Source organism: Nannobrachium achirus (genome assembly GCF_963921795.1).
Source record: "Nannobrachium achirus genome assembly, chromosome: 3".
Lineage (NCBI taxonomy): Eukaryota > Metazoa > Chordata > Actinopteri > Myctophiformes > Myctophidae > Nannobrachium > Nannobrachium achirus.
This window is the reverse complement of record NC_137812.1, coordinates 35,016,985-35,044,572: the sequence shown is the minus strand read 5'-3', so window position 1 is coordinate 35,044,572 and position 27,588 is coordinate 35,016,985. Positions and strand designations below refer to the sequence as shown.

Here is a 27,588-nt window from a genome sequence, read left to right as displayed (position 1 = left end):
AGTTTACTGTATGAATCATTCTAAGAGAGATTTCGCATATTGGACATCTCATATTCAAAGGCCCAATTAAGAAATATACTATAAACTGTGCTTTTCTTTGTTTAAACCCATTATTGCTATGAGTTCATAATCTTCAATATATCCCTGATATACTAAATCCTTGGTAGTGATCTAGAGGAAAGATGGTCCAATCCAAGACTCATACCTCTCACATTACTATACATTCAGTGGTGCAGATGCTGCAACCTACCTTCCTAAGCTAAACAGTCGTCATATAACAGTAACTAAATCACAGTAAATTTAGGGGCATGCCAGCAGGACACCAGACAGTGCATCAACCACAATGCTCGTGGGTTGATTCTGGCTGGAGAGCATGTCCCCACACTTTCCTGTCTCCCTATCCTACATAAAAAGAAAAGAAAACTGCCAAAATAACACATACATATACATTATGTATATATAAAAAGAAAATCTTAACAGATCTGCAGCATGAACAGAGCCATAGTTTGGCAAATCTGCAATTCCCACTTTCTTACTGATTTCTAACTAAAATCACCAAATGGTTCAGGTTGTGCAATAACATAGAAGATATTACAGACAGGACCTTGGTCAAATAGAATTTGAATCTGTCTGGCAGTAAAAACAAAATCAACACATGGGTAGAGGCTAGCCTGGCAGAAACAAACTACTGAATTAAATGTTGAAGCTACGAGAATGAGGTAACACTGAAAAAGGCAGCAACGGCTAAAATCTAGCATAAACTATAAGCCAGTTTTCCTCTAGGACTTTCTAGCAGTAAGGTTGGAGGAATTTGAGTCTGTAGTCCAGCAGTCTCATTTAAAAATAAATTCTTTGATTTTAATCATGTGGTAGACCACTTAGACTAGAGGAACTTTAATCTATAATTTAACGCAAATATATGAAAGCCCTCCAAGTGGACATGTACATTATTTGAGTGGCTTGTCAAATGCAATATTGTTTTTGCCTTCTATGCCATTATACGTCTTAAAATATTTTCTGTGCATTACTAAATTATGTCCCATGCTTTGTATAATTACATTATGTGTCAGCACACACTAGCTGTAGAAAGCTGGAATTCACTGCATGCAGGAGCTCATCTGGAGCCCATTTGGTCTGTTTTTCCAGGAGGATTGTTTCGAAGTTACTTATTTGTATATTTAGCAGTTCACTATAACAAAGTATTTGATAGAAATGTTATTTTTTCCTTAATTGCCAATTATCTGACCCAATTTCTCTGTGTGTGATTTGGATAATTTCCATTACTAGTAACTTCAAGATTCCATTTAGAGATTTTTTGTTTTTGGTATTATGGTGTCACTGTCAACTTATAAGTTGATATGCCAATGAGGACTCTGCCTATCAGAGAACAGCCGGTTTACATGCAATTTGGTTCAGCCAATCATAGTATGCTGCCGTCTACAGACCATCTTGATTGCAACTCTTATTTCTCATTTTATGCTATACATAAATTATGTGTACCTATTCATCATCCTAGTTCCTCTTTATGATATTGTATGTTTATTTTTAAACAGAACCATTGCAGCACTGTGACAGATACAAAAATGCATTAATAAGGGTTATATATTGGTATGGTAATGGTTATAAGACTGCATGTCAGAATCAAATATTAATATTTTCATTTATTTAGTGAAAATATTAATGTGGTAATATCCTTTTTTTCCATTCCTGTCTGACTTTCTTTACATTGACCTAAAAATAAAGCATAAAAAGGAAAAAAAGAAAAAAAAAGAAAAAAAAAAAAGAAAAAGAACATGGCAAATGGGCATCCTTTAATTCAAACAAAATGGTTCCCTACTTCCAATTCATGGTCCTGTATGCATTTCCATTTCCAGAATACAAACACTTATGGATTACACTCAAGTGGTGTGTGTGTGTGTCCATCTCGAGGTATTACAGAATGAGTACAAGTTACAGCCAGGTAAACATTTCTGGAATGCTACTCCGCTCAGGGTTAGGAGTAATACATGGAATGCTACTCAGCTGGGTTAGAATCAAAGCAGCACGGAAGTAAAGTGTCTGATGCCACGTTTACACGGTAACGATCCAAACAGAAAACGACAAAGTGCCGGCTAGCTGGCGGTGAGACGTGATAGACCAGTCACGCATGCTTAGAAAGAACAACTTCCGTTCTACTTCCCATCACGGCTGTTTGTTTACACCGATGTAATGGCGCACGCGGCGTGAGCCATGACCTCACATGTTTTGCCGTTGCCCCTGTATAGCGTTTTCAAAAATTTCCACTAGGGAAGGGGGTTTCACTTTGTTGTGCTTTTAACCCCCAAAAACACTGTTGTCGTCTAAACAGAAGGCACGTCTGATATGTTATTTTGCCGTTTTCTCTAGAGACCGTTGTTGTCTAAACAGGGCCCAAATCTCTTCCATTACAGTGAGAAAGCTGTAAAATAGCATCACGATATGGTATAAAGCTAACCAGAAGCAACACAGGTTTGAGAATTTCTCATTGACATAGTTCATCAGGGTACTGTAAGAAAGGCAGAGACAGTTCACTTCCAAGTCCCAGTGCTGTATTCTAGTAAGGAGAGAGTGAGGACTGGGGGGGGAAGGAAAGTGGGGGTGTAAACTCTTGCTTTCTTTCCCTCTCATAACAAGATCTTGACACCGCCCTGTGGAGACTGGGCACCCTGTGACAGCCCTCTGGGAGGCGCTGGCCCAAACTCTAACCGCTTCACTAAGCTGGAAGAGAAAGTGTAGTTCATGCACTACTGAGTGAAACAGTCATCATCGACATGATCTTATGAAGCCTAAAACGCAACACATACTCCTTCCGACACCAGGGTTCGGACAGGCTTTCAGAACTATAGTTCGGAGAGTCAGGACATCTGGAGGTGCACGAGTTCCGAGAATAAGTTCTGAGGCGGCCCATCCGAAGTTTGGAATGACGTCAATTTGTAGTTACATCACCTCCCTTTCCGAAGAAAGGTTTGGACGTCGGGAGGAGTATGGACCGCGCTTTAAACGGCAAGAATAAATCCAGGTGAGAAATATTTTCTGGTCTTGGAGAAACGTATTTATTTATATTCAGCCACATACTGTACAGTTAGTGAGATTGTTATGTTCCATCTTAAAGGGTTAGCTGCACACTAAAAACTAAAATTAGCAATAATGTAAATGGTTAGTAATGTTATCGACTTGAACATATATAATTTCTTATTTCGCTTACAACTCTTAATTACTTTGTTTATTTCCATGAAAATGTTGTCTTCAGCGAGCAATAGTCTGGTATTAGACGTCTGTCTAAAACTGGGTTATAACTGGTCTAAAAGTCTTTTAGACAGCTAAGCTTAGCCTAGATGTTGAAAAGTTATTTCAACGGCTATATATAGGCGCTTAAAAAGAGCTAATCTAAGCCTAGCTGTCTAAAAACATTCAGATGAGTTATAAGCAGGTTTAGCCTAGGCGTTTAGACATATTTTAGACATCTAATAGCTCGACAAATGCTCAGTGGTACTACTAATGTCACTGTCACGTATGGTGGTTGGAATGGATTGTTAGTTTCTATTTCTTTATAACCCAGCTGCAGACCAGGAGAAAGACCCCTGATGATCACATGGTCTGCAGTCGATTATTGATGATATTTTTCTGTATGGTCGTGTATGTGCATTTTCGTCAAAAGCATCAATCAATTAATAAATGAATAAAGTGAATGTGCAACTAACACTTTAAGCATAGAAATCCAAAGGTCAATGTATAATAAAAGAGACAGTCAAGGATGTAAATAATTGCAGCGTGAAGTTCAATGGCTGCTGTTTTGCTCACCTGTCATACTGTGGAGGAGGACTCATTCTACTGCCCTGGATCTCAAGGCTTCCCTCTAAACCAGTGGGACTCCCAGGGCCAGCTGGAAGAGCTGGTCTGTTGCTGTTTGGCTCGTAAACAAAGTCTCGACATGACGCCAATTTAGACTCCAGATTCTGACAAAAATACAGTTATCACATTAATTACTATTCGTATTCTATTTAGTTATTTATTTTACTTTTTCCCTCCGCCAGTGGCTTTCTTCCTTTGGGCACTGTGAGTGTGGGTCTGTGTGTGTACGTAGTCTCTTGATTACAGACTTCTGCATTGCTGCAACTGAAAAGAGCGACCGAACTTTTCCTTGACGATGGCTAGCCAGATTGGTGTGTACGTAATGTTGTGAACATCTTACAACTTAATAAACATCAACTCAATGGTTATTTGATACAGTTGTGCATAGGGCTATCACGATATGACATTTTACAAGACGATTAATTGTCACTCAAATAATTGGCGATTAACGATTTAATTGTGTTTTTGTCGTTGATAATTACATTTCTGTTTGGCTTTTAGGCTTTGAAGTTGTACATGGTAGATATGACACATAACCTAAATATACAAAGAAATTACTGACATATTTGACAACTTACTAAAAATAACTTTGATATCATCGCGACGCGTTGTGAGCTTGTAGATCGGCTATTTCCACTATTTCGGACATTTTTCAACATTCACGATTATGACGATTATGACAAAATAATTGCAATGTCAAATAATCACGATTAGACGATTATGTAATAATTGTGACAGCCCTAGTTGTGCACATCACATACTGTATTCCTGTTCTTTGGATAAAAGACCTATAACAATGCAAGTCCTTTCCTGCAAGTATCTTACCCCAACTTTCCTCAGTAGTTCCCCAACAATGTTGAGTGCAGATATTCTAGCTGACGTAGTGAGGGGCGTCCCGGTTAAGCCATCACCTACACAGGGACAAAGATTAGAAGATCAACAAGCTGGGTTAGACCTAAATTTGCTTATATCTGCCAAGAATATCTGTACCAAATATCAGATTACAGCTGTTAAAGTGGATTGAAATTCTTGCTTGTACTAATCTGGCCAAAGGCATGTCATTCTTTCATCCGTTTACAATGATTCTTTAACAAAAGGTGCCCAACCAAGGATTTGGGTTTTGTACTTTTTTAATGCATTGGCAGATTCCAGAATTCCTTATTTATATGCTGCTGTGTGACTTTGAGACCAGTTCAACAATGTAATGTCAAGTCAAATGGGAGAATATATTGATCATCACTTTTTATATATAGAGAGCAGCTATTGAAGATTAGTGCATTAATATCATTAGACTGCAATTGTGAGCTGCAAGGAACTGGCTTCTGTCAAGTCTCGTCCCTCTAGTCTACACAGTCCTGAATAATTAAAATGCCGAGAAGAAAAACTCTATAAAAATGTCTACAAAGCGCTTTTAAAAGGGTATTTGTAATTACTTCTCTGCATTTGACCCATCTTATTAGTTGCAGTGTGCTGCTCTAAGTGAGCACACAGGGAGCAATTACTTGCTCAGGGAGGGACACCTTGACAAGCCAGGAGGAACCGGGGATTGAAATGGTAACCTTCCAATTCCCAGACAGCCACTCTACCTACTCAGCCACTACTGCCCCTTAATTGCCTTTGTATATGAAATGTGCTATACAGATACTGTAGACTTGCCAGGCACACTGCATATTGATTTGTGTGGCTTTGTTCACAAACTGCACACCTTGCTCTTGTAACTTGCTTGAACAGGGTGGCCAACTGGCCATACAGTTATTAGACTTTGTCTTGTTTGCTTTTTTGTCAACATTTTTGTGAAAAGTCGATTTTTAGGAGGCTTTACACTCACAACGTCTGATGCTGGCAGTGGAGGGGGTTGCAAATGAGATGACAGGTTTGGAAGGTGTTGCAGGGAGAGAAGGGTTAGATGAGGGCCGTTGAAACGGCTCGGTCCTATCCGTGTCTTTTCCCAGACTGCTGGAAGGCCGTCGCTCCTTCTGTCGGACAGCAAGCTCTTGCCGAAGATCTGACCAAAAGAGGAAGCATTACCACGAAGCTCCACTTACAAGCAAGACATTTCTATAATGGTCATTCTTACTTGATGGAATGAACACCATTGTTTATTTAAATCTGTACAAGAAGGGGATTAAATAAATAAACATTTCCAAAATGTGTGTGTGTGTGGGGGAGGGGGGGGTGCACCATTCAGTTACAGGAATTCAATTTCCTCAGTTGAGCATAACTGGTTTGGAGTGAACACACCAGCCAAGCTTGCTACAGTCTCAGCACCTGAACTATTTTCTCCACAAGGTGTGCACAGAGAAAACAGACTAGCAAAACAAAAGAAATTAGGCCTACTCGTGAGGTTACATTTTAAAAGGAAGTGGGACATGAAAGTGAAAACAATAGCCTACCATCACAGTATACTAAACTAGACACAAGAAGTACTAATATAGTTCAGTCCCTTAATGTCATTAAAGCATAATATGCTATTGATTGATCACTATAGATCATCACTGCCATTGTAAATTAATACTCTGCTGAACTGATATTATGGGAGATGAGCTTTGACCGAAAGCTGACTCAAGCTCTTATATTGGCCGTTCACTGATCAGTATTCAGCAGAATGGGCTGCTGAAGTGCACAGAAAATAAAAACTCCTGTCAAGTTTTTGTTCTCAATTTCCCACAGACATTGGCAAGAGGGAAATACGCTTAATTGCCTAAATCTAGCCACCACCACTTTTTCACAACAGTATTTGTAGAATTACGTCAGATATCAAAATTCACAGACTCAGCCGTATACACTTGTGCCGAGTCTAAATTGTCATAAATCAGCAGTGCCTGTGTCTACTTGTGTGTGCATCTGGGTGTGTGGGTTACCTCTGGCTTCGTCCTTCAGCCTCTGGACAGATTCAAGCAGGTTCTCTTTCTCATCCAACTCACTCTCCAGAAAGGCGTTTCTCTCAATTACTTGGTTCATTCTCTGCTCAAAGTCTTCAAGGGACATGATGGTTGCCCTGGTAGACAAGAAGTGGTAGAGGAAGGGAAGGTTGGGATAGCTCCTGTGCATCGGGATGTGTGTGTACACTATGAGTACATGTGCTGTAACTACTAACTACAGTATGTAATTTCTGCCAAGCAGTTAGCGCTAACCACTAAAATTGATACTATAGAGCTGGATGAGACAGATTGTTTGCTCAAACAGTTTTCAAATGCTTCCACCATACAGTGAGAATATACTAGTAAGATGCCTCAGGGCGACAAGCGGGTCGTGCCATGTCTTGGCCATCTGGCCAGTGATGTATATCGGACCACCAGTTATCCATATATGGAGACCCCTGGTACCCATATATGGAGATCCATGTACTGTATATGGAGATATGCTGTGAGAGCCCAGACATGCTTACTTAGTTATTCGTTATGCAAAAGTCCTATGACGTCTATGCCCATACATGGAGATCGCTGTCTGTAGAACCAGCCACACAGATGTGGGATGTTTTGGCCATCTGTCTTGGCCATATATGGATTTTATGTGGCCTCCATATATGGGCATTCCCATATGAAGTCCTGTTAGATATGGGCTTAATATTGATGACATCAGGGAACTCCAGTCAATATATGGACATAAAAGGGATTCTGTTAGTGTGGTTCCCCTGACATCACAGTGATGTCAGAGCAGCAAACCCATAGACCGTAAAAAAAGTGTACACGTCCAGACGGAGACATGATGTGCCGTTTCACATACTAAACTGTGGCCTTTGATGTACGCAGGGGTTAAAGTCAAAATAAATTCCAAGACTGAAATTTATTTTCAGACCAATTTGTGATTTTAAAAACATGGCTTGCACACCAATATTTGGTGTGTTTCCCTGATCTTCCTCTGATCTGCCTTCACTGAATGTGTGTGTGTGCCAGCCAACCCATGCTTCATTTTATAGAAGTATCTTCTTCTTTTTAGTTTGGAGATCACTTGACAAGCGTTTTGACGACTTTGTCATTCACGCCATGGACTGATCAGTAGCGTAGCGTTCTCTGAGGCTGTCTCGAGAGATTATAGCCCCTATGGAATCCTCAAGACTGAAATCAGTCCCCAGGACTGAGAACTTTAACCCCTGTGTACGCCTCTGCCTCACTTTCGTTTCGTCTTTGCCTTTGTCCTACTGTAAATCAAAGTAGTTGAAGCATATATCTTTCTTGCCGAAATGGAAATACAAAAAAATATTTTAAAGATTTAAAAATATATTTACGGGAACGGAAATAACAAACCGATGACCGCTTCCATTCACGGTTTTCAGGGGGCGTACAAGTCAGTCTCTATAAAGCATTCGAAGACTGTGGCATAGCTGTCTGGCTTGAGAGACTAACTCAAACCTTCCAGAGACTAACCTCTTGGTCCTTTCCAGGTCATCGTTGGCTTGCTCCAACTCTCTAATGTATTTTTGCAGGTGGTCTCGAACAGCTGTAGTCTCAGCCAGGTCTCCCTCCAGGGTTGAGATCTGCCTGAATGCTTCAGAGTGCTGAACCTCATACTTGTCCTGCAGGGGGGAAAAAAAGACAAAACATATCAAAGCACTCAATCAGAATATGCTGTATCACTCCTACAGTATGTGTCACTGTTTAATGCCTATACAATATTAAGACTAATTTGTAAACTGAGAAATAGGATAGAGGATATCTTGTAGCTATACACAGACAAATGGTTATTTGTCCCTGTCCGCATATAGCTACATTTTCACATTGATGATATAGGACTTGATATCCAGTTACCAATTTATCCAATACATAGAACTTGACTCATCAAGATTCCTTGGCTCTGAGATGAAAAGGGGGTGCTTGAATTTTTGCCTCCTCATTCACTTGCACCCACTGTGGCTAGAAAAATCAAATAATGTAAATGTTTTTAGACATTTACCCAATCTTTTATCAAATGCCAGGTGTTTGATCAATGGATTTCTTCCTTGAAATGGCCAGGCAAATGTTACAGAATTTTTTCCCCCCCTTTTATATAATTGTAACATGAAATGGAGTTGGACTGGAACTGGAATACAGCAAATAACTATGGTATTATTTATAACTTCAGTTTATTATATTGTTTGGTTTGTATATTGTTAGCAGTGTGCGGAGCACGTCACAACAAGTCAGTGCACTTATAGATACTTTATAAAGATTGTGACCCCATCTCCTGCCATGCTCCTGAATTGTCATTTCTATATTAGTACAGATGGGTTTTACATTGTTTCGTTTATCAAGTAAAATTCTGTACACCTACTTTTTGCGTTTTAATTGCTGAAATTGTACCCATCATTTTCCAATGCGAGTAAAGCAAGCCTAATAAAATTATCAAAATCAGAGTTCCACGCCCCCCCAAACATCTCCTGAATTCTGACTGTCTAATGTTGGCAACCCTGGATTAAACTTATTTTTCTTCACAACCTGAGATTCACTCCTGCCATGAATTCCAATTCCCCTAGACACAAATAGCAGTCAGCTGCTTTTATAGAAAGGCAGTGGTCCCCGGCTAGTAGCTCTGTAGTTTTGCAGTCAGGTGTATGTTATCCAACTGTGTTTTCTGTACAACACTGAGCCTCGAGTCTGTCATACCTTGATGCTCTCCAGTTCCATGCGGAGTCTATTGTTGTCTGAGAGTAGCTCCTTATTCCGAGTCTCACATTGCTTCAGTTCTGTCTCTAGCTCTGCCTCATAGTCACGACTCATCTGCTGGAACTCCTGTAGTTCCTCGTGAGCCTCATCAGCCCTAGTAATAACACATACACACAGATCAAACTACTGTATGGTTGCTGCATGCTGCTACAGCACAAAATACATCTATCTACATACACAGGCATATGTCAAACTAGCTCTGAAATGTCAAACTACAATTAGCTATGTGAATAGACTAAGATTATTTCAAAAAGCTTTATACCCTCCCTGTATATAGAACATGTATATGACAACAAAATGACGACATAGGCATAGCTTTACACAATGCTGTACCCCCTCCAACTGTATATTATGTTCCCCATTTCAACAGTTTGTATGACACTTGCTTTGGCAAAGTAAACGTATGTTTTCTCATGCCAATAAAGCTCCTTTGTATTGAATTGACTAATATGTATTCCGTTCAAGAGGACTGAACTGAAGTCTGAAGGCCTTATTTAATTGAGACAAGCCAAGTAATCCACTTACCTTTGCTGGTGTCGTTCCGCCTGCTCCTTCCAGAAATGTAATTCTTCTCCTAAAGACGCAAACGTGTGCGTCCTTTGCTCACCCATCTCCAAGTGCGACAGTCTCTAGTATGAAATGAAGATGATCTAACGTCGGTGCGAAACGTGAAACCTAACACCAATAATAAGAATAAGAATAGAACAAAGTAGCTGCCTACTTAGTATGTGGCTAACGTTTGATAATAGAAGATCGAGATCGGCATCAGCCTCGAACGCGCAAACACAAAGCTATCAAGCGCTTCTCGCTGCTTATAAGCAGCAATGTTACATTGATCGGCTGTTGAAAGAAATGTTGACTATGTTTCGTTCGCTACCTGGTGGCGCAAATTAAGTTAGTTAACATTTTGGACCAAGCTAATGACACTACTATGTACGCTAAGCTAACCGGCTATGTGAGCATACGGGTCATGTTAAGCTTCTTCAGCTAACGTAAACAAAGTTTAAGAGATATTTTTTCTGACGAACGAAACGAATAATTAAATACGTACGGTATGCTCACCAACAGTAAAGTAATAAACCGACGCTTAACGTTGTGTTTATATGTTCGTTGTTCTTGTTCGAACCTGGGTCAACCAAATGTAAACGGCTGTTCGTTTGCCGAACGCTATTGGTAGATACAAATGTGACGCAACAGGATTATCCAACCACATCGTTCAGTTTGCAGATCCGGTCTCGAGCGGATGCGGAAATGGAAATGTGTTTCCGTTTGTGTATTATTATCATAGACATATAGATTTATGATTAGTATACAGCATATTGTAAGTTTATAAGACTGCAGTGCATGTGTGAGATATATTATTTTTTTCCGAACGCACCCATTATTAATTAATGAAGTAATGTCCATTTTTGTGTAGCAACCACTGATCTGTGAACTTGAGCTATGTGTTGTTAGAATAACACACGCGCGCGCGCACATACAGAACTTCATTATAGACAGTTCTATACATTTGCTTGAGTTTGCTTCATGTACATTTATTTCCACTACTAAAATCATTGGGTGTGAATCTGGTAGACAGAAATATTAAATTATTTGAAATGCTGCACCATAGTCATCTAGCAATTTCAGATTTTGCACAGAGGAGGAAAAAAAGACAAATCTTTACCTTCGAAACATCTATGTTTTAATATACTTTCATTACTACATTTCATGTTGGTCTCAAGCTAACATGATGACTGCCTTGAATGTTGTGGACAGGAAATCAAGACGGTATCATCATTGTGACTGGTGTATCCCTAAACGAGGCACTTCCTTTGCACAATCTTCCTGATTTTAAGTAACCAGTCTTGTCAGCATTAATTTTAATATTTAGCTGAACATGGAGTTGGTTATTTATATGATTATTGCTTCAAATGTAGTGGAGATCATTATGTTTTGTGTCTTGTTTCTGTTCAATTACCCAGGGACTACAGAGGGAAATTAGCTAGTTAAGTTCTAGTAAAGTAGCAAAATCTTGTACAAAGCATTGTTTCTCTTTGCTTGAGATAATTTTATTTTGTACATGGTCCCTGATACAAATGAACTTACATTAAATGGCAGCTATTGCTTCTGTCACATTGTCTTATAGACATCAGTGTTACATTGTAGGCTGCAGCTTCTGTAATCCAATTATTCCCATTTAGCAGATACTAAAAGGCTGAGATTGGAAGTGAGTTAGGAAGGAAATTTGGTCACCATGCCACACATTGGCTCACGTGTGTTATTCTGACAAGCCGCCACCCATGTGTTCTAATGATGAGATCACATGCATAACTCAGTAGCTCATCTATTATCAAAGTTATGGTGACGAGGAGAAAGACCCAAGGTTGCAAGCCAGCATCAGAAATATAAGGTTTATAGTTTTACCACAGCAAAAAATAGCCGTGCAAATCTATTTACTTTTTCACTGGCCAGAGTTGAAAAATGTATTATACTTTGAGTAAAGCCCTTTTGACAGTAATGTATAAGCATCCACAAAATAAAATAAATATTTGGCAGATACCACTCAAGTACCTTTAGTTTCTAGGTCAGTCATTTTAACAAGAGTGAAGACAACACATCTCTAGAAAAAACATGGATGCAATAGGAATCAATCATTATCAAAACATGGTTTCTTGCTTGTCACCGTTTTCATTGGATAGATCCAATAAAAACGGAGACAGATCAAACCCATAGGTCAGCCTCCATCCCTGGGAGAAAAGAATGCTTACAGATAGCCATTTCCAAATTAGAAATTCCCAATATTTCTCCCTGTCAAAATGGAAATTGGGCAAGGCTAGACATAGCATGTAATTATTATACATACATACATGAAATATAAAGGTTTTATTATTGCAGTCAAAACATACCAAATAGTTAGTCTGCCCTCTAGTGGACTTTGTGGTAAATCATACTGAATTTAAAACATTTGATTGTTTGCCATTACAAATTTTTTAACCAGTATGTGTTCTATCGTGTTACGCTATACATAAGCAGTATGGCATGCAGAAGAAAGTGTGGCCCTCTACTAAGCATTTAATCCATTGAAAATGCAGTAAAGTATCTCCACAACCACACGCAGGTAGATTATCGTAACGGAAAAAACTAACAAAAACTAGAACACACCACTGGTTTTAAGTACGTTTTGCAGGTACAGACTAAAGACAATGGAACCCAAAGAAGCATTTAAATATTTTTGATAGTTTTACAAGAGTAGACATTTTCAGCACAGACTGAAAAGTACAGGCTGAAATGTTTGTACTCTATTCCTCCTGTCAACCCCATACAATATTTTACAAAAATAATACAAAAATAAGAAAACAATTGTAACCATACTCAAGGAGTCAGAGGCTGCAGGCTCCTTTCCTTCCAACAATCCAACAATGTCCATGTCAACTGCACCTCTGTGTGAAATAAAATTGAGTGAAGAACGATCATCCAACTACCTACCACCGGGCTGCCCTTGCCCTGAACGCCCTTAAACATTTGCTTTGGACAGGCTTGCTTGATGTCAAATAAAGGGTGTCTCCATAATCAACAGATAAAGGAACGGTTAATTATGAGACACCCTTTATTTGACAACGTTTATCAGGTCGTACTGACAAAACAGGAGGTTATCACCACCATCACGTCCATGCTACTTGTCCACACATCCACAATGGTGCCTCTTCAGTTGCTTAGTCACATCGTTTTAGGGTTAGGCTTGTAGGGTGGTAGCAAGCAATACTTCGTCACATCACAGGACAAGACACAATCCACTTTTGTCACATCACAGCCATTACAAGTCAATAGTTCCTTTGATTTTAAACTTCTTGGTTGAGCGTTCACTAGCACGGTATTCAAACTTGCTGCCGTAAATGTGGGAGACAAAGCCCTCGACTTCCACTGCGAACACGCTGTTCTTCTTGGGGATAACTATCACGAAGGGAAGGAGATGAAAAGTGTTAGTACCCGTATGCTAAAACATGAAGCTTGTAATGAAATAAGACCAACAGTGAGATCACCAGCAGGACGACCTATTGCTTAATGACTGAGCAATGCTGAAAGGTTTCAGCCAGCTATGGGAACCAAAAAGTAAATAATACTCAATGCGACCCGCACTTGGTTTGTGCTTGAACATTTTGGACATACCAACTGTTGTTTATACGCCGTGGTTGCAGCTATGGCAAAGCATGTGTTGAACCCACAATGCATTTTAAGAGGCTATTTATAGAAACAAAATCTTAATCAAAAATGAATATAAAATGGTTGCCAAGAGTTACAACAGCAGAGTATGGGGCTAAAGATTCAAGAACATTTTATAAAAAGGCATGAACAGTCAAAATAAGATGTTCATTAAATTCAGTTTGGCCCACCCTTTAGTCTGTCCTCTTTCGTGATGATTTTGAACACTTGCTTGAATTCCTGGACCAGAATCCCCGTCGTACCCACATATGATGGGCATTTGGATCGCACCACTGTGGACAACAAAATGAAAAACAAGAATATATTATCAATTCGTGACCCATGGTTTGCAACAAGTCACAGGAAGATAACAGTTGCTGATGCATGGTGGGAATACATGCACAGTTCTCACCATCAGTTAAGTTCCAGCAGGGCATAGTGTTTGTTGCTAATTTAAGCTATGCGACTCTGACAGTTTTATACTAACAAGACAAGTGTATGACGTCACTATTGGCAAAAAAAAAAAAAAAAAAAAAAAAAGGTTTTATTTTCAACTGAAGAACTGTCAACACTTTACAGTTGAAAGTGTCATTCTTGTATGCCACAATTGTGCAACAAAGTGACACATTGTAGACTAGCCTTAACTGTAGTGCCAACAGATTTAACATTCCCCTGGTAAAAAAGAAAAAAAGAAAGAGCTAAATCTTACCGGTGAGAATTGCACCATGGAAGTCTGCCTTCAAAAGCTTTTGCTGAATTGTCTGTGGATTGCTATTTAAAAGAGATTAGTTTAAACAATACATGACCACAAAGAACAGGATATTTTGTCTGACAAACTTAAAACTGCCAACAATTGAGATGAAAGGAATTTTTAATGACTGACATCAAGTTCTCACCTCCCTGGTTTCCACCCACACAAGTCAATGATGTATTGTTTCCATAGGTCATGAAGAGGTAGGAAAAGTTCATACCTAGAGTTGAGAACATATGATTTACTTAGGATATTTGTTATGTATACATAGGATATACATAAAAAATATCTTGGCATTCATGCATATACCATAAAATACAAGTTTCCATATGCAACTGTGCTGGTTTTGTACTGCGCTGGTTATGTGATTTACATTTAATGTACTGTAGTTAATGCTCTTAACCAGAGTGCCTTCCAACAGATATGGCTTGTAAACCTTGATTGATCAATTCATTATTAATGCTTGATATGGAAAAGGTAAAGCAATTCAAATGTGTAAACTACTTAATAGTATCACATAAAATTGTGTGTCTCGCTGGCTTTTTCCCCCAGAGCTGCGCTCCTGTTGTGTGTAGACAAAAAGGAAGCGGCAGCGACAGAAGTTCAGCCCTGCTGCTAAATACACAATCATTAATTAGGTTACATTTGTACACTCTTCAAGTTACAAATGTATGCATTAACACTGATGATTTTACTTTATTTCTACACCATAGTCTACAAGAACTACAAAGACGCAAGCAGGACCAAGACAATCCTAACCCTTCATGCAAAGAAAGATAACAGGATTTGTATGTAAGATGTTGCGACAAAGACAGACAATACTACAAATTTGTTCAATAAAACATGTTATCGAGGAGGGTGATGATGAATGCATCAAGCTCCTGTAAAGTTGAGAAGTTATAGCAAGACTGGCAACTGCAAAACACTTTTCTATGATCACGACTGTCCTGTAGTCTAGATTAGTCGAGCAATGTAAGGCCTCTGTGCAATATGTTGAAGATTGGGAGCTGAGAAGTATGTGGATGTTGGACAAGCTACTGTATGCATCTGAAGATCATACATACGACTGCTTAAAGATGCCTTACATTTGTGGACATTTCATATAAATATTAACTTTATATGATATTCTGTATTAGTTAAAACCTAACAAATTAAGTGCTCATTCAGTTTTTGTTGAGCAATATTAGGTTATTTATAGGGTTGTCCCGATACCACTTTTTGGCTGACCGAGTACAAGTACGAGTACTTCATTTTGAGTACTCGCCGATACCGAGTACCGATACGAGTACAATTAATAATACAAAATGTCTTTAAATTACGTTTTTCTTTTTTTTTTTATATCAGATGTTCCTCATTTTCTGGCTGCATATAACACATTAATTGCATTGCTTTCCCAGAACATGGCACAACTGCCACACATTTCACTTCACTATTCAGGTTTAGCCCATGGAAATTCCTGTACTGTGCATGATCTTCTAGATCTGCTATGCTCAAACATTTTGTATTTTTACTTTTGATACTTTAAGAGAGAGAGAGAGAAAGGCGAAGTGGCGGAACACACAGGGTACTCTGGCGCTTTGTGAGCAGTATCGGACGAGTACCGATACCGCAAAATAGGCCGGTATCGGGGCGAGTACCGATACCACGAGTACCGATACCGCATCCCTAGTTATTTATAAACTTTTATATGAAAGATTGATTAAGCAAAAGGTGTTGTGATACCAATTTTAGGCCATATTGCCCAGGCAGCAAGATAATGCTTCTCTCACCCTGGATGATCACAGTAGGCAAAGCAGCGCTACAGTAAATGGGACAAGAGCATATACTGTACCAACCAACCTCTGGTGCTCAGGTTTGATCTGGAAGACCTTCAGCTCCCTCTTATGTCTGGCGTTGAGACCTTTGACTTTCTTGCTAGTCCTTTTTTTGTCCTTCTGTTGGGGTCTGGCATACTGCAGGACCACGGCCTTGCGGTCAAGCATTTCACTGACTTGCTGCGGCGTCATGGTACGCATGCTGTTCCTCACAAAGGATTTAGTGAAAGCCTCCGCTTGAATCTTCTTTTCAGACTGAGGAGACGAAAGAAACAAGTTAACAAATTACCTAAATATTATCCAAGGATTCAAGGGGAAAGGGCAACATCTGCCCAGTTAAAAAAATCATACAAACTGTAATCCATTACACTTCATAATATAAAAACACAGACTGCTGTCCACCGTCCTTTCCATGTAAAATCCTATACAGTATAATATAAACCTGTTCTTGTGGACAGCCATAGATTAATGGGAAATTATTATTATTTCTTTCAAGATCTCTTTTTTCTAATTGCATATCTACAAGTTCACAATGCATTACATCTCAGCACGGGTCATCAATATGTCCCTACACAGACAAATGTGTCCGTGGCAAATTACATTTTCTGTTTTACACACCATTAAAATGTTCTTGATCATTAAAAGACCGAATTACTGAATGTCAAGTCTCCAGGATATTTAAGACACTGATTTACTATGACACTATTGCACATTATGAGTCTACCAGTACAGAGGTTCTCAAATGTTTTATTTGCAAGGACCCCCATAACTCTGAGAGTGTACAAATGGAACAAATTGGCATTTATTGCAACATATTAAAGTTGCAATTTGCGGCTAAGGTTCTCAAATGTTTGATTTGCAAGGACCCCCATAACTTGTACACTCAATGCTATGTCTTTATGCTATCTTTAAAGTCTCTCCTTTATACGTTTAAAGTAATATTGTACACTCATGTCTGTGGCAATATTTTAATTTTTACAACAATGTCCACCACAAGCCAACATGGTGAAGTGTTTGTTTCATAAATATCCGCCATAGACGTGTTATGAGCTAATGAGTGGCCTCCAGATAGCTTTGGATGCATTGGTTGCCTATTAAGGCATTGCAACCCTAGATTCAACATATTTAAAAACAAATCTAGTGTTGCTATTTGCGACCCCTGCTTTTCAGTGCACTGTGTGCTTGCAGTTCTGGAAAGGTTTTAAAGGGTTAAACTTTCCTGGGGACCCCCTGTAAGGCTGTAACCCCTTCAAGGATTCGTGGGGGTGGGCAGTGGTTCTCAAAGTGAGGTCCGGAGACCCCCAAGGGTCCTTAAGCGAGTTCCAGTGTGTCCCCAGCTAAATGATAGTTAGGAAGTTATAGGAACCAAATGGACCCTTATGGGAATGTTAAGTATGTAATGTGACTCAGTGTGTACAAATGGAACCAAATGGACCCCAAGTACACTGAGTTAAATTAACATTAATTTGACAATATGGGGTCCAAGAGATGCCATTAGATGGGGGTCCGTAGTCTAATGCAAATCAAAATGGACACACTGCTAATAGAGCTGTAAAATTATTCTCTTGTGGGGGTCCTTGTCGTGTCTTCAAATAGGGGGTCCTTGACATGAAAATGTTTGTGAACCAGTGGCGTACAGTGTACTCACCTCAACACCCAGAACTGGCGCGAGTTCATGAGGAATCAGGGCCCGAACAAGTCTGTCTTCTGTGGAGAACACATTATTGGTATATTTAAGGTGCTATGTCATAAACATTGCCTGTTGTTTGGTTGGCGCCAACAATTGATTGATTGATTGAAGTACTTATAAGAAGATTGCATAGCAAGTATATATATATATATATATATATATATATATATATACATACATACACATATATATATATATATATATTTTATCACATAACATGTGATCTTTATTCACATGGCACAAATGATGTCATCGGCAAGACTCAGTAAGCCATATCAAATCAGCCTGAAACCGGGCCCAAGTAGTTACAGAATAATATATCTTTGCATATTGTTACACTATATACTGTACCTTCTACACAACATAGACAAAACAAAATACAATGTTTTGTGTTGTAACTGTCATTAAATCTGAATTTCTCCTGCAGTCCTGTGGCATCAATAAAGTTATGTCTGCCTCTGAAGTACTTTTAATTTACTGGGATATTTACGTTATTGGATAGTTTATACGTCTTCTCCACTACACCTCAGAGGCAAATATTGTGTACTTTTAAACCACTACAATTACTTGGCAGAATTAGTTACTAATTAATTGGCACTTTTAGATTACCGGTAATACAAATCCCATAGCCTGAACAAACAAGCTTCTTCTGTTTTTTACATTGTCTGAACTCTGGCAAATATACTATGTTTGTCAGCCCCAATTCAAAACCTTTAAGGCTAGCTTTGACCTCTGAGTAAAGTGTGTTTAAAAAAATAATGATAATAAACAACAGAAACCTATTCATTATGTCACTATGTCATTTAATCTTGTATACCTAATTCTAAGGTTTGGATAGCTGATACTTCAGACATTAATGTCATTTTCATTTAGAGAAAAGTGTCACAACTGCTGAAACCCTTTGCTCAACAGCTGCAAAAATACAATCACACATAAACATTAATGTCATTTTCATTTAGAGAAAAGTGTCACAACTGCTGAAACCCTTTGCTCAACAGCTGCAAAAATACAACAACACACTGTTAATCACACATAAAGACATTTTAATGAGTCATTGAAATAAAGAATGAATTATTATTTACATACTAGATATTTACAACATTTAAATAGGTATTTACAAAATACAAATAGATATTTACAAAATTCAAATGGTTCAAATTTGCTAGCTTGCTACACAAGTCCAAGTAATTCAAAACCAGTCATCTCCATGGAAAAAGAAGACATCTTTCATCTTTTCCAGCCAGGCAGCCAGGCTCTCCACTGCAGGTGATTGCAGTTCATCAAGGCAGGAGATCTTCATCAGCATGCTCCCTGAATACTTGCTCCAGACAGTCTGGAACACTTTTCTCCTCTCGTTGGCATGAACTACATTCTTACAGATGTGCTGCATGATGGGAGTTAGGTGTTTCTCATCGTAAGTGGTGTAGTACTGCGCTGTGCGAGTCCAGGGCTGGCCATCCAGCAGCATCTGGGAGAGGCAGAGGGAGGCAGCACCGATCTCAGAGGGCCGGTAGTGAACCATGTCATAGTCAAGCAGTGTCAACTCCATCAGATACTTGGCCAGTGTGTACATCTTCATGGTAGAGTTTGCAACCTTGGAAGCTCTCCTGAGGAAGTGCACCGGCAGCGGACGCCCCAGCTCAAAGTCAAGTGCCTTCAGCATCACCCTCTCTGCGTTTCTAATCTGAGCAGGCGTGAATGCGTTGTCTGCGATGCAGGCAAAGTGCTTGACCCTTGGGGCGACTCTTCTATTAGCCTCATACTTTGAGGCCAGCAGCATGGCAGTGACACCAACAAGCTGGAGCTTCGTTCGTGAAACTGGCTGAACTTGCATAAAGCGGTCCAAGATGGCAACTGTGAGATACAGTGTCTCCTGCAGCAGCTGGAAGCCGGAATGAACCTTGATGAGCCAGTCGATCAGTAGAGCTCGCATGCGTGGTGTTATGTCGTAGCCCTCCATGTAGCCGGGTCGCACAGCCTGCTGCATCTCTAGATCCATTAGGTATGCATATATGTCTTTCACATATTCAGAGCATAGCTCTGGCATGTCTGAGTCCCCTGCATCAATGTCCACGTGTGCAGGTTGTTCTGGCACAGTGAATGGAGCAACCTGAGGAGGTGCCTCGACTCTGACTGGCTGTGCTGCCTTGACAACGGCTACCTTGGCTGAGTCCCCTGCATCAATGTCCACGTGCGCAGGTTGTTCTGGAACAGCTAAGGGAGCAACTTGAGGAGGTGCCTCAACTCTGACTGGCTGTGCATCCTTGACAACGGCTACCTTGGGTTTCTGCTTCAAAGTAGCTTCGGTTGAAGGTTTGTTGTTCTCTCCATTCCTTCTGGACTGCAGGATGGCATTGGCAGCCCTCGTCGCAGACCTCGTACTTTGCAGCACCAGGACCTCTGCAGTGTTGCTAGCTCCTGTGTCTACATTGGTCGTGCACTTCTTTCCTCTCCTAGATGCACGTTGGCCTGACTCCGACACTTTCAGCTTGTTGAAGCCGGAAAGCTCTCCGAGTGTATCTCTCTTCTTTGGAGCACGTCTGTTGGCCTTCCTCGCCATGATGTGTGCAGGGTTGTTCTTCACTGAGGCGCTGAATTCCAGAGGAAAAACGGCGACTAAATCGCGTGAACGCCTGAAAGTCGTGAAAGACGCTCTGCTTCTTCAAACAGTTCAACGAAACAAAAGCTTAAAAAGCAGTTGTCAGCAGTTGTCAACAGTTGACACAGTGCTTAAAACGTGAAACGAGAGTTTTCGGCAGGAGAATGAATTGCGTCTGCTCTGTTCAACGGTCTAAACACTGAGTGAGTGAGAAGCACGCGCTGCTTGTTTATATAGCCGTGACGTCACGATGCTAGTTTGACTGGCTAGCACGTTAGCTTAAACATGTATTATCCCCTCAAAGTTTAAATCGAGATCGCTGAATTAAGAATAACGGCTTAATGTATGTTATTCTTGTGGTACATATTATTGTTATCATTGAAAAGCCAACTAACAGACTCACCAGACATTTTCACGTGTGTTTTGTTGACTTCGACTTGACAGTTGATAGCTGCGGGACAAAAACAAACCGGCCGCAAAGCATGCTGGGTAAACTCTTAAAGGGACATAGCCTATATAACTGTAAACAGTGCAGCTCCGTCCCTGTTTACAACCAGAGCATTTTTAGGTAAATATACAACATGACAACTGTTTTACAGTATTTTACAGTGACAATTAAAGTCTCTGTCATATTTACTTTGTACTATTGCCAAAAAAACGATCTAAAATAAGATCATTAAAGTCGGGCTGTTGGCCTGTCACTGGCTAATCACTGCGTCATCATAACGTTGTTAACATGCACAATAGCACCACCGAGTGGCAGCTGAAAGTAAGGCAATGAAAGGCATGTACTCTGTTATCGTGTGAAATAAATACAAATCATAGATAGTGTTCTACTATGTAACTTTCTAACAACTATAGCGTATTATGTCCCACACAATTATATAAAGATACATGTTTAAGCAATAACACTCAATCAATCAAACACATCTTTATTTATATAGCAAACTTAAAAATGACTGTAGTCGACCAAAGTGCTAATAATAATAATAATAATAAAACAACTAAACAACACTGTCAAATACAATCAAACACACAATCAAACAGGAGGAGCCAAATCGAAAAAGTGAGCTAACAATTATCCTTCCATGATTGTATAGACTGCTTGGGGCTTGACTGTATATTACTAAAGTGGAGACATGAGTTTCATCCTGACATTTGCCTAGGCACCAAGGCAGAACTGACAGTCCAAGCGACAGCCAATCACAGCACGTCCTCACTGGACATGAAGAACACAATGATACATTATTGCTTGAGTGTACCAAAACCAATCTTTATTTGAAAAGTAGGCTATAAGTTGCATAGTGCAATTACAACACGCTTTGTGGAGACTATCACCCTGTGTGGGATGTAATAATTCCACAACACTGGTTTGCTTAACCTAAATTCAAATGGAGTCATGCACCGAAAATAGCACATAGGCCTATCTATAAGCTCACAACATGTCCTCATGCAATGCAGTGTGAGCATGCAATAGAGGTGGATAAATATCACAATATTGGTCTGACTCACTATAACACACAGGTTTTTTATTCATATTTCAATCATTTTGAATGACAATTCAGTAATACATATAAGCTATACCGGTATATATATTACACTTTCTTATCATAAAAAAGTTTTAACAGAATATTAAAATCAAATCAAGTTTGAACTGAGCGGTGGATGTGAGCATTTCATTATCTATCATTCATAATCTATTCCTGTGTGTGTGTGTGTGTGTGTGTGTGTGTGTGTGTGTGTGTGTGTGTGTGTGTGTGTGTGTGTGTGTGTGTGTGTGTGTGTGTGTGTGTGTGTGTGTGTGAGAGAGAGAGAGGAATGTGTGCGTACTGCGTAGCTGTGTGTGTGTGTAGCAGTTCATTTCAGGGTTGTGTGCGTGCGTGCGTGTGTGCGTGCGTGCGTGTGAGACTCAACAGCGCCACTTGGTCACCAGCAGTATTGCCATGATACAAAGTTACAGACAAACTGACAGACATGGTAACATACGGACAAGTCACTCTTAGAAGAAAATAAATATATTATTCAATTATGGCTCAAACATTGTGATATTTTATCACAAGCGTATTCTCATCCAGATACTGTTGTCAAGCATCATTCCATTATTCAGTAACCGTCAAAATATTTGATACCCCCAGGTTGTTTTGGGTCTTATACACTAAGAATAATCAGACCTAGCATCAAGCTGGTCAAATTAGACACGGTAACATTCACATAACACATGACAAGGACACAATATTCACATCTTTTATGGATCAATTGCTACTGGCTAGAAAGTGCAGCTTTGAGAATTATAAAATAATATGAAATTATTGCTGATGGCCTTGTTGATGTTTGAATCATGCTCCAAATTCAATATATAGCTATATAGATAAGTTATATGTCGATTATTCTGACATTATTGAAGTCAGATTTTCCCATCCTATTATTATTTACAGACATGCTGAAAAAGTTATTGTTAGTAAAAAGTTAGTTTAAAAGTTAGCCCACAAACAAACTAATTTATTTCACAGTGTAACTTAGGATAGGCACTGGCAGTTTACTGTATGGCTCATTTAGTTTAGAAAGAATACTATTGATCAGCAATAATTTAGATCACCTTGGATCTAAGACATTTTCCCTTGGATTTGCAGCATTTAAAACATTATTATTTATTTAAAAGTACAGCACCTTGTGTAATTTCCATTTTCTGCCCAATCATAAGCAGCAAGGGCAAGTGAGAAAAGAACAATTCCAAGGTTAAATAGGCTACCGCACAACAACAATAATACAATAGCATGTATACTACTGTGAATTAATTTAGACAAAACATCCTCATCAGAAATACTTGATTGAAATCACTCTTCAGGTTTACAGGTTTCCTTACAGTTCTTGTTAGGCTGGAGCTTTTTACTGTCCACAACATCAGTCTTCACTTGGCCCAGGGTGGTTAGCAGGCACATGGTGTCAAATCCCTCATTATCACCAACTTCTTGCAGCAGCTCAAGCACCTAAATTACAATCATTGTCAATGACACATTGGTTTTACATTGTTTGTACCATTGTGAGTGACACAGTTAGACAGGGACGTGCAGAGAATGTCAGAGAGGCAGGGGCTGTCATTTCTAAAAGAGCCTTTTGGTGAAAATATCCAAAATAGCAGGCCTCCAAGCTCATAACGCGTCGCAGCGCGACGCGTTATGAGCTTGGAGGTCGGCTATTTTCGGTGCTTGATACCACACTGAACTAAGCATATTCAAGTCAATCTGTAGATGTGGTGTAACGGTATGGATTTAATTTTCTACACAGAGAGAGGCAATTCTTTCAACATAGGATGCTGCATTCAAGTTCAGGAGAGTTTGGACAAGGCAATTCTCTTAAATGCTGCCTTCAGGTATGGCACAGAAAGAGGGAATTTGCATTTCTTTCACCAAAGTAAAAACTACATTCATGGTCTGGAGAGGGCACTTTTTACAGACAGATAAAAGGGCAGAGGCTCAAGTCCCCTTTGATGTCTATTGTGTACACATGCCTGCAGTTAGATCATCATTCAAAGTGCAAAACTCACCTGTAGACATTTAAAGGATTTGAGTTCACTCAGGTTCTCCTCAAGAAACAGCAGGTAGATACTGAGGTCGTTATAGAAGGGTCTGACCAGGCCCAGAGCACCAAAGCCTGGCAGCATCTCATAAGGCCGGAGGAAGCTGGACGTCTGCCGCGCTGGTCCCAGCGCAGCGTACACCACCAAGGGAGTGAGTAGAACATAAACCACAAAGTTAATGTAGCTGAGCAGCCAGAAGGTGCCTACTGCCACTAGTTTGCACTGTACGGCCGATGGAATTACACTGTCATTCTTTAACAACCCTGTCCGCAAATCACAGGCGAACTCATCGATGAGAGAGGCCTGCCAAATGTAGTAGCCCAGGTAGAGGCAAGCCAGCAGCAGTGTGACCAGCGTTAAGCCCCGACACACCAGGTATTTTACCACCAGGCAGCGAGAGAATCGCTTGGTCTTCAGATATTGCTCCACGAGAGGATATTTGGAACAGGCTGCAGACAGGTCCAGAGCAGTGCTGGAGAATAGACAAGACAGTCGGTCAGTATGATGTCAGAAGGAATAACACAGGGAATTACAATAGATACTGTATATTTCAATGGCTTTATCAATTTATCAAAACATCATCTTCCTTGTGCTCAACCAGTGATGATGAATGAAAAAGGGAATAATAAAAAACATTTCTGTGTTTAGAATATACCACACCACACAGCCTGTATCTGATGTAAAAGGGAAACATGGACTAAAAATATAGAAATAGCACAATTAATATCATGTATCATGTCCAAATGCAAAAATACATCAAGCCAGGACCAAGTGTGGAAAAGAGGGGGCACAGGTAAAAAGTAATGCATTTTGTAAAATATGTTTTGCACATATGCAGGACAAAAGGGAGTGTTCTTCTTACAGTACATAAAGAAAAGCGAAATTGCAATTAATACATCCATAAAAGAACTGTATGGTGAATAATATTGAAAACGAAAATGCAGTTCCTGCAGAAACTGTGTGGGCTCGCTGAAAACACGCACAAAGTACATTATGTACAGTAGCAAATGTACACATCCCGAGTCCTCAATTCCAAGCAGTAATATGGTAAGACAGAATTCATTTCCCAGAGGAAATTTATTTTGATCTGAGAAAATATAAAAATGTGTAAAGAGAAAAGAAAAGCAATAATAACTATGTAAAGCAGCTGAACAAGTTGAAGTTTGAACAAAAATTCTTGCTCAAAGAACATGTAAGTAGTAGTTTGCCCCAAAAAAGTGGCAAATAAATAAATGAATAAATAAATTGATGACATCTAGTGTGTGCTCGCTAAAGCAAGACCACAACAAGATGTTGGCTCAGTGATTCTGATAAATGTGTACAGGTGTGTGTTTATTGAGTATTTTCCAATGGGACTCTAGAGTCTAGACAATCAAATCAACTCAGTCAACTCAGAATGTTCTCTATACACATGGGGAAAATCTGACTTCAAGTGATTTGATTTACTTGAAATCTACAACTAGTAGTCTTGTCTGAAAATCCTGATAACAGATAGATTTGGCATAGAATTGTGCTTACTTTGGAGTATCATCTTGTGTACTATCCTTTCTATCAAAGGATGCCAGATTCTTGGCTAGTCTGATGGAACGATTATAAAAGCGGTCCAACTCCTCCATAATGAAGCTGAGGTCAGAAGAAAGGTGAGGAGCCGCTGTGTGTCGCCAGAACAGAGCAGGGATGTACATGAGGATGGCCAGCGACAGCAAAATGTATGGGAAGAACTAAGGAAATCAGAGGAACAGAGAAAGAATTATTATGAATGTTAAATGCACATATTTCTTTCTCCAGGCAGTATATTTTTTCACTCATGTTCTTTCTCCATATATCTGCCAGTAAATTGTGTATCAAAAATGCATGCAGGCATGCACACATGCAGACAGCCTGTACCTTGTGCAGCCATAGAGGCGAGCTCTCAGACTGCTGCTGTACCGCTGCCCAACAAAATGACTCTACATAGGCTGCTTGTCGCCAGGAGAAATTTGTAGGAGCAAAACAGCTGATTTGGGTACCTGCATGGGTGAGAAGAGAAAGAACCAAAAATCAGCAACAGCAACATATCTGTCTAATTCAAAGAGACATGGGAGCGATAACAAGTGCCAGTACTGTGTGCTCTGACCCACTTTCTTTTTTGGTGGGCTGCTAACATCATGTCAATTATTCTACCCCCCTCCCCCTGGTATTGTGTGGTCTAGGTACAGAGCACAAATAAATAGGCTAGTCTTATGTCATACTTTTGTCCAATAAGTTAAATGATGAAACACAGTAATACTGAAGTGAATTTGAGTTCATCCATACTGCTCTTACACATTAAGGTTTTAACCAAGCTGAAAATATTCTATTCACTATTGATCTCTTTCACTGGCAATATTTTCCACCCATGACATCATCTGCCCCAATAGCTGGTAATAGCCTAACATGTCAATACCTGGCTTACTGGGTTAATACTGCACCAGACTGTCAGAGACTTAAAGAGGATTTAAAGCATTTTGTTTTGTGTTGATCTGCTAATGACAAAATATTTTCTTTACTGAATACTCCTTTAAACAATAACAACGAAGAGAACACATTTAATTTAGTTTATAATGTCCATCCTCCTTTTTTGATTGATTGACTATTTTATTGACATTTTAAAAGTACAGTAGTAACCCACATCTGCAGCCAGATGGGTGTATCCTTATGCCCTGTTTTGGGTTGAGTTTGGCTCAGTCTTCTCACTTGAGGTGAATAAATAATATTTTTATTTTGTGTAGCCTACTAATATTTTAGGGTGGAGCATAATCGAGCTCCTCCTCAGCATCATTTCTAACCATTCAACATACAGCCTGCCCATGCTTATGGCACACGTTGGGGTGGGGTAAACCCACACCTTCAAAAACATGACACTGGTCTTTGTTTTTGATACGAAAACCATGCCCTGTCGCCTGGGATTGTTAAGAAGAACAAGTGTGCGCGGTCATAAAATAACAGGTTCGCTATTTATAGTTTTTGCTGCATGATGATGAAATGGGCTAATTAATTGGCTATGTGTTCGAGACTCAGTGGAAAATCAAAATGAAATACACTTGAATTATGCTTAAAATCGACTCACCCACTGATACTTCTTGGGCGAATGCAAGAGAGATGAGAAACAAAGGGAGACCAACCGCCGAAATTGTCACAATTTTGTCAACTGCCAGCTCCAGACGCACTCCTTTGTACTTCGATTCTGACGAATCCTTCATTAAAAAGTCAGAAAAAACGTATTCTGTGGCTGCGTGGGCAATCGCCATGATGAAAAATGTTTTTCCAATATTTTCTAACAAGGATAAATAATCAATTGGCTACCTCCAACCTTCTGTCTGTATGTATTGTCTCGGATGTCTCCCCGGCTCTCAGAGGGATGTCGCTCCCCCCGTCTCAAATAGCCTACCGCGTCCGCCTGTAATAACTGATTGAGCCGCTTGTCCTTTTAATACAGCCTGTG

At 39.7% G+C, this 27,588-nt stretch overlaps 4 protein-coding genes across 4 annotated transcripts; all 4 read right to left on the bottom strand.

The window, feature by feature from the left end:
• Positions 1 to 209: 209 nt before the first annotated feature.
• nde1 (nudE neurodevelopment protein 1) lies at positions 210 to 10,401 on the bottom strand. The gene is made up of 8 exons (XM_080721529.1): positions 10,038 to 10,401; positions 9,453 to 9,606; positions 8,238 to 8,386; positions 6,732 to 6,868; positions 5,699 to 5,875; positions 4,696 to 4,781; positions 3,820 to 3,974; positions 210 to 2,736 (listed from the first exon to the last, which is right to left on the bottom strand). Exons 1-8 carry the CDS (start codon positions 10,121 to 10,123, stop codon positions 2,643 to 2,645), a joined length of 1,038 nt encoding a protein of 345 aa, XP_080577655.1. The 5' UTR covers positions 10,124 to 10,401; the 3' UTR covers positions 210 to 2,642.
• Positions 10,402 to 13,132: 2,731 nt separating this feature from the next.
• On the bottom strand, positions 13,133 to 21,023 carry LOC308281633 (ribonuclease P protein subunit p29-like). The gene is made up of 7 exons (XM_080721862.1): positions 20,952 to 21,023; positions 17,908 to 17,966; positions 16,285 to 16,514; positions 14,591 to 14,665; positions 14,404 to 14,465; positions 13,886 to 13,987; positions 13,133 to 13,445 (listed from the first exon to the last, which is right to left on the bottom strand). Exons 1-7 carry the CDS (start codon positions 20,956 to 20,958, stop codon positions 13,309 to 13,311), a joined length of 672 nt encoding a protein of 223 aa, XP_080577988.1. The 5' UTR covers positions 20,959 to 21,023; the 3' UTR covers positions 13,133 to 13,308.
• Positions 19,139 to 20,509, bottom strand: LOC308281540 (G2/mitotic-specific cyclin-B2-like; the record flags this gene model as incomplete). The annotated part of the gene is made up of 1 exon (XM_080721773.1): positions 19,139 to 20,509. One exon carries the CDS (start codon positions 20,507 to 20,509, stop codon positions 19,139 to 19,141), a length of 1,371 nt encoding a protein of 456 aa, XP_080577899.1.
• Positions 21,024 to 23,382: 2,359 nt separating the features above from the next.
• Positions 23,383 to 27,394, bottom strand: LOC308282198 (pannexin-1-like; the record flags this gene model as incomplete). The annotated part of the gene is made up of 5 exons (XM_080722543.1): positions 23,383 to 23,535; positions 24,093 to 24,597; positions 25,644 to 25,846; positions 26,013 to 26,134; positions 27,214 to 27,394. The coding sequence occupies 5 exons, from the start codon at positions 27,392 to 27,394 to the stop codon at positions 23,383 to 23,385; spliced, it is 1,164 nt and encodes a 387-aa protein (XP_080578669.1).
• Positions 27,395 to 27,588: the final 194 nt, after the last annotated feature.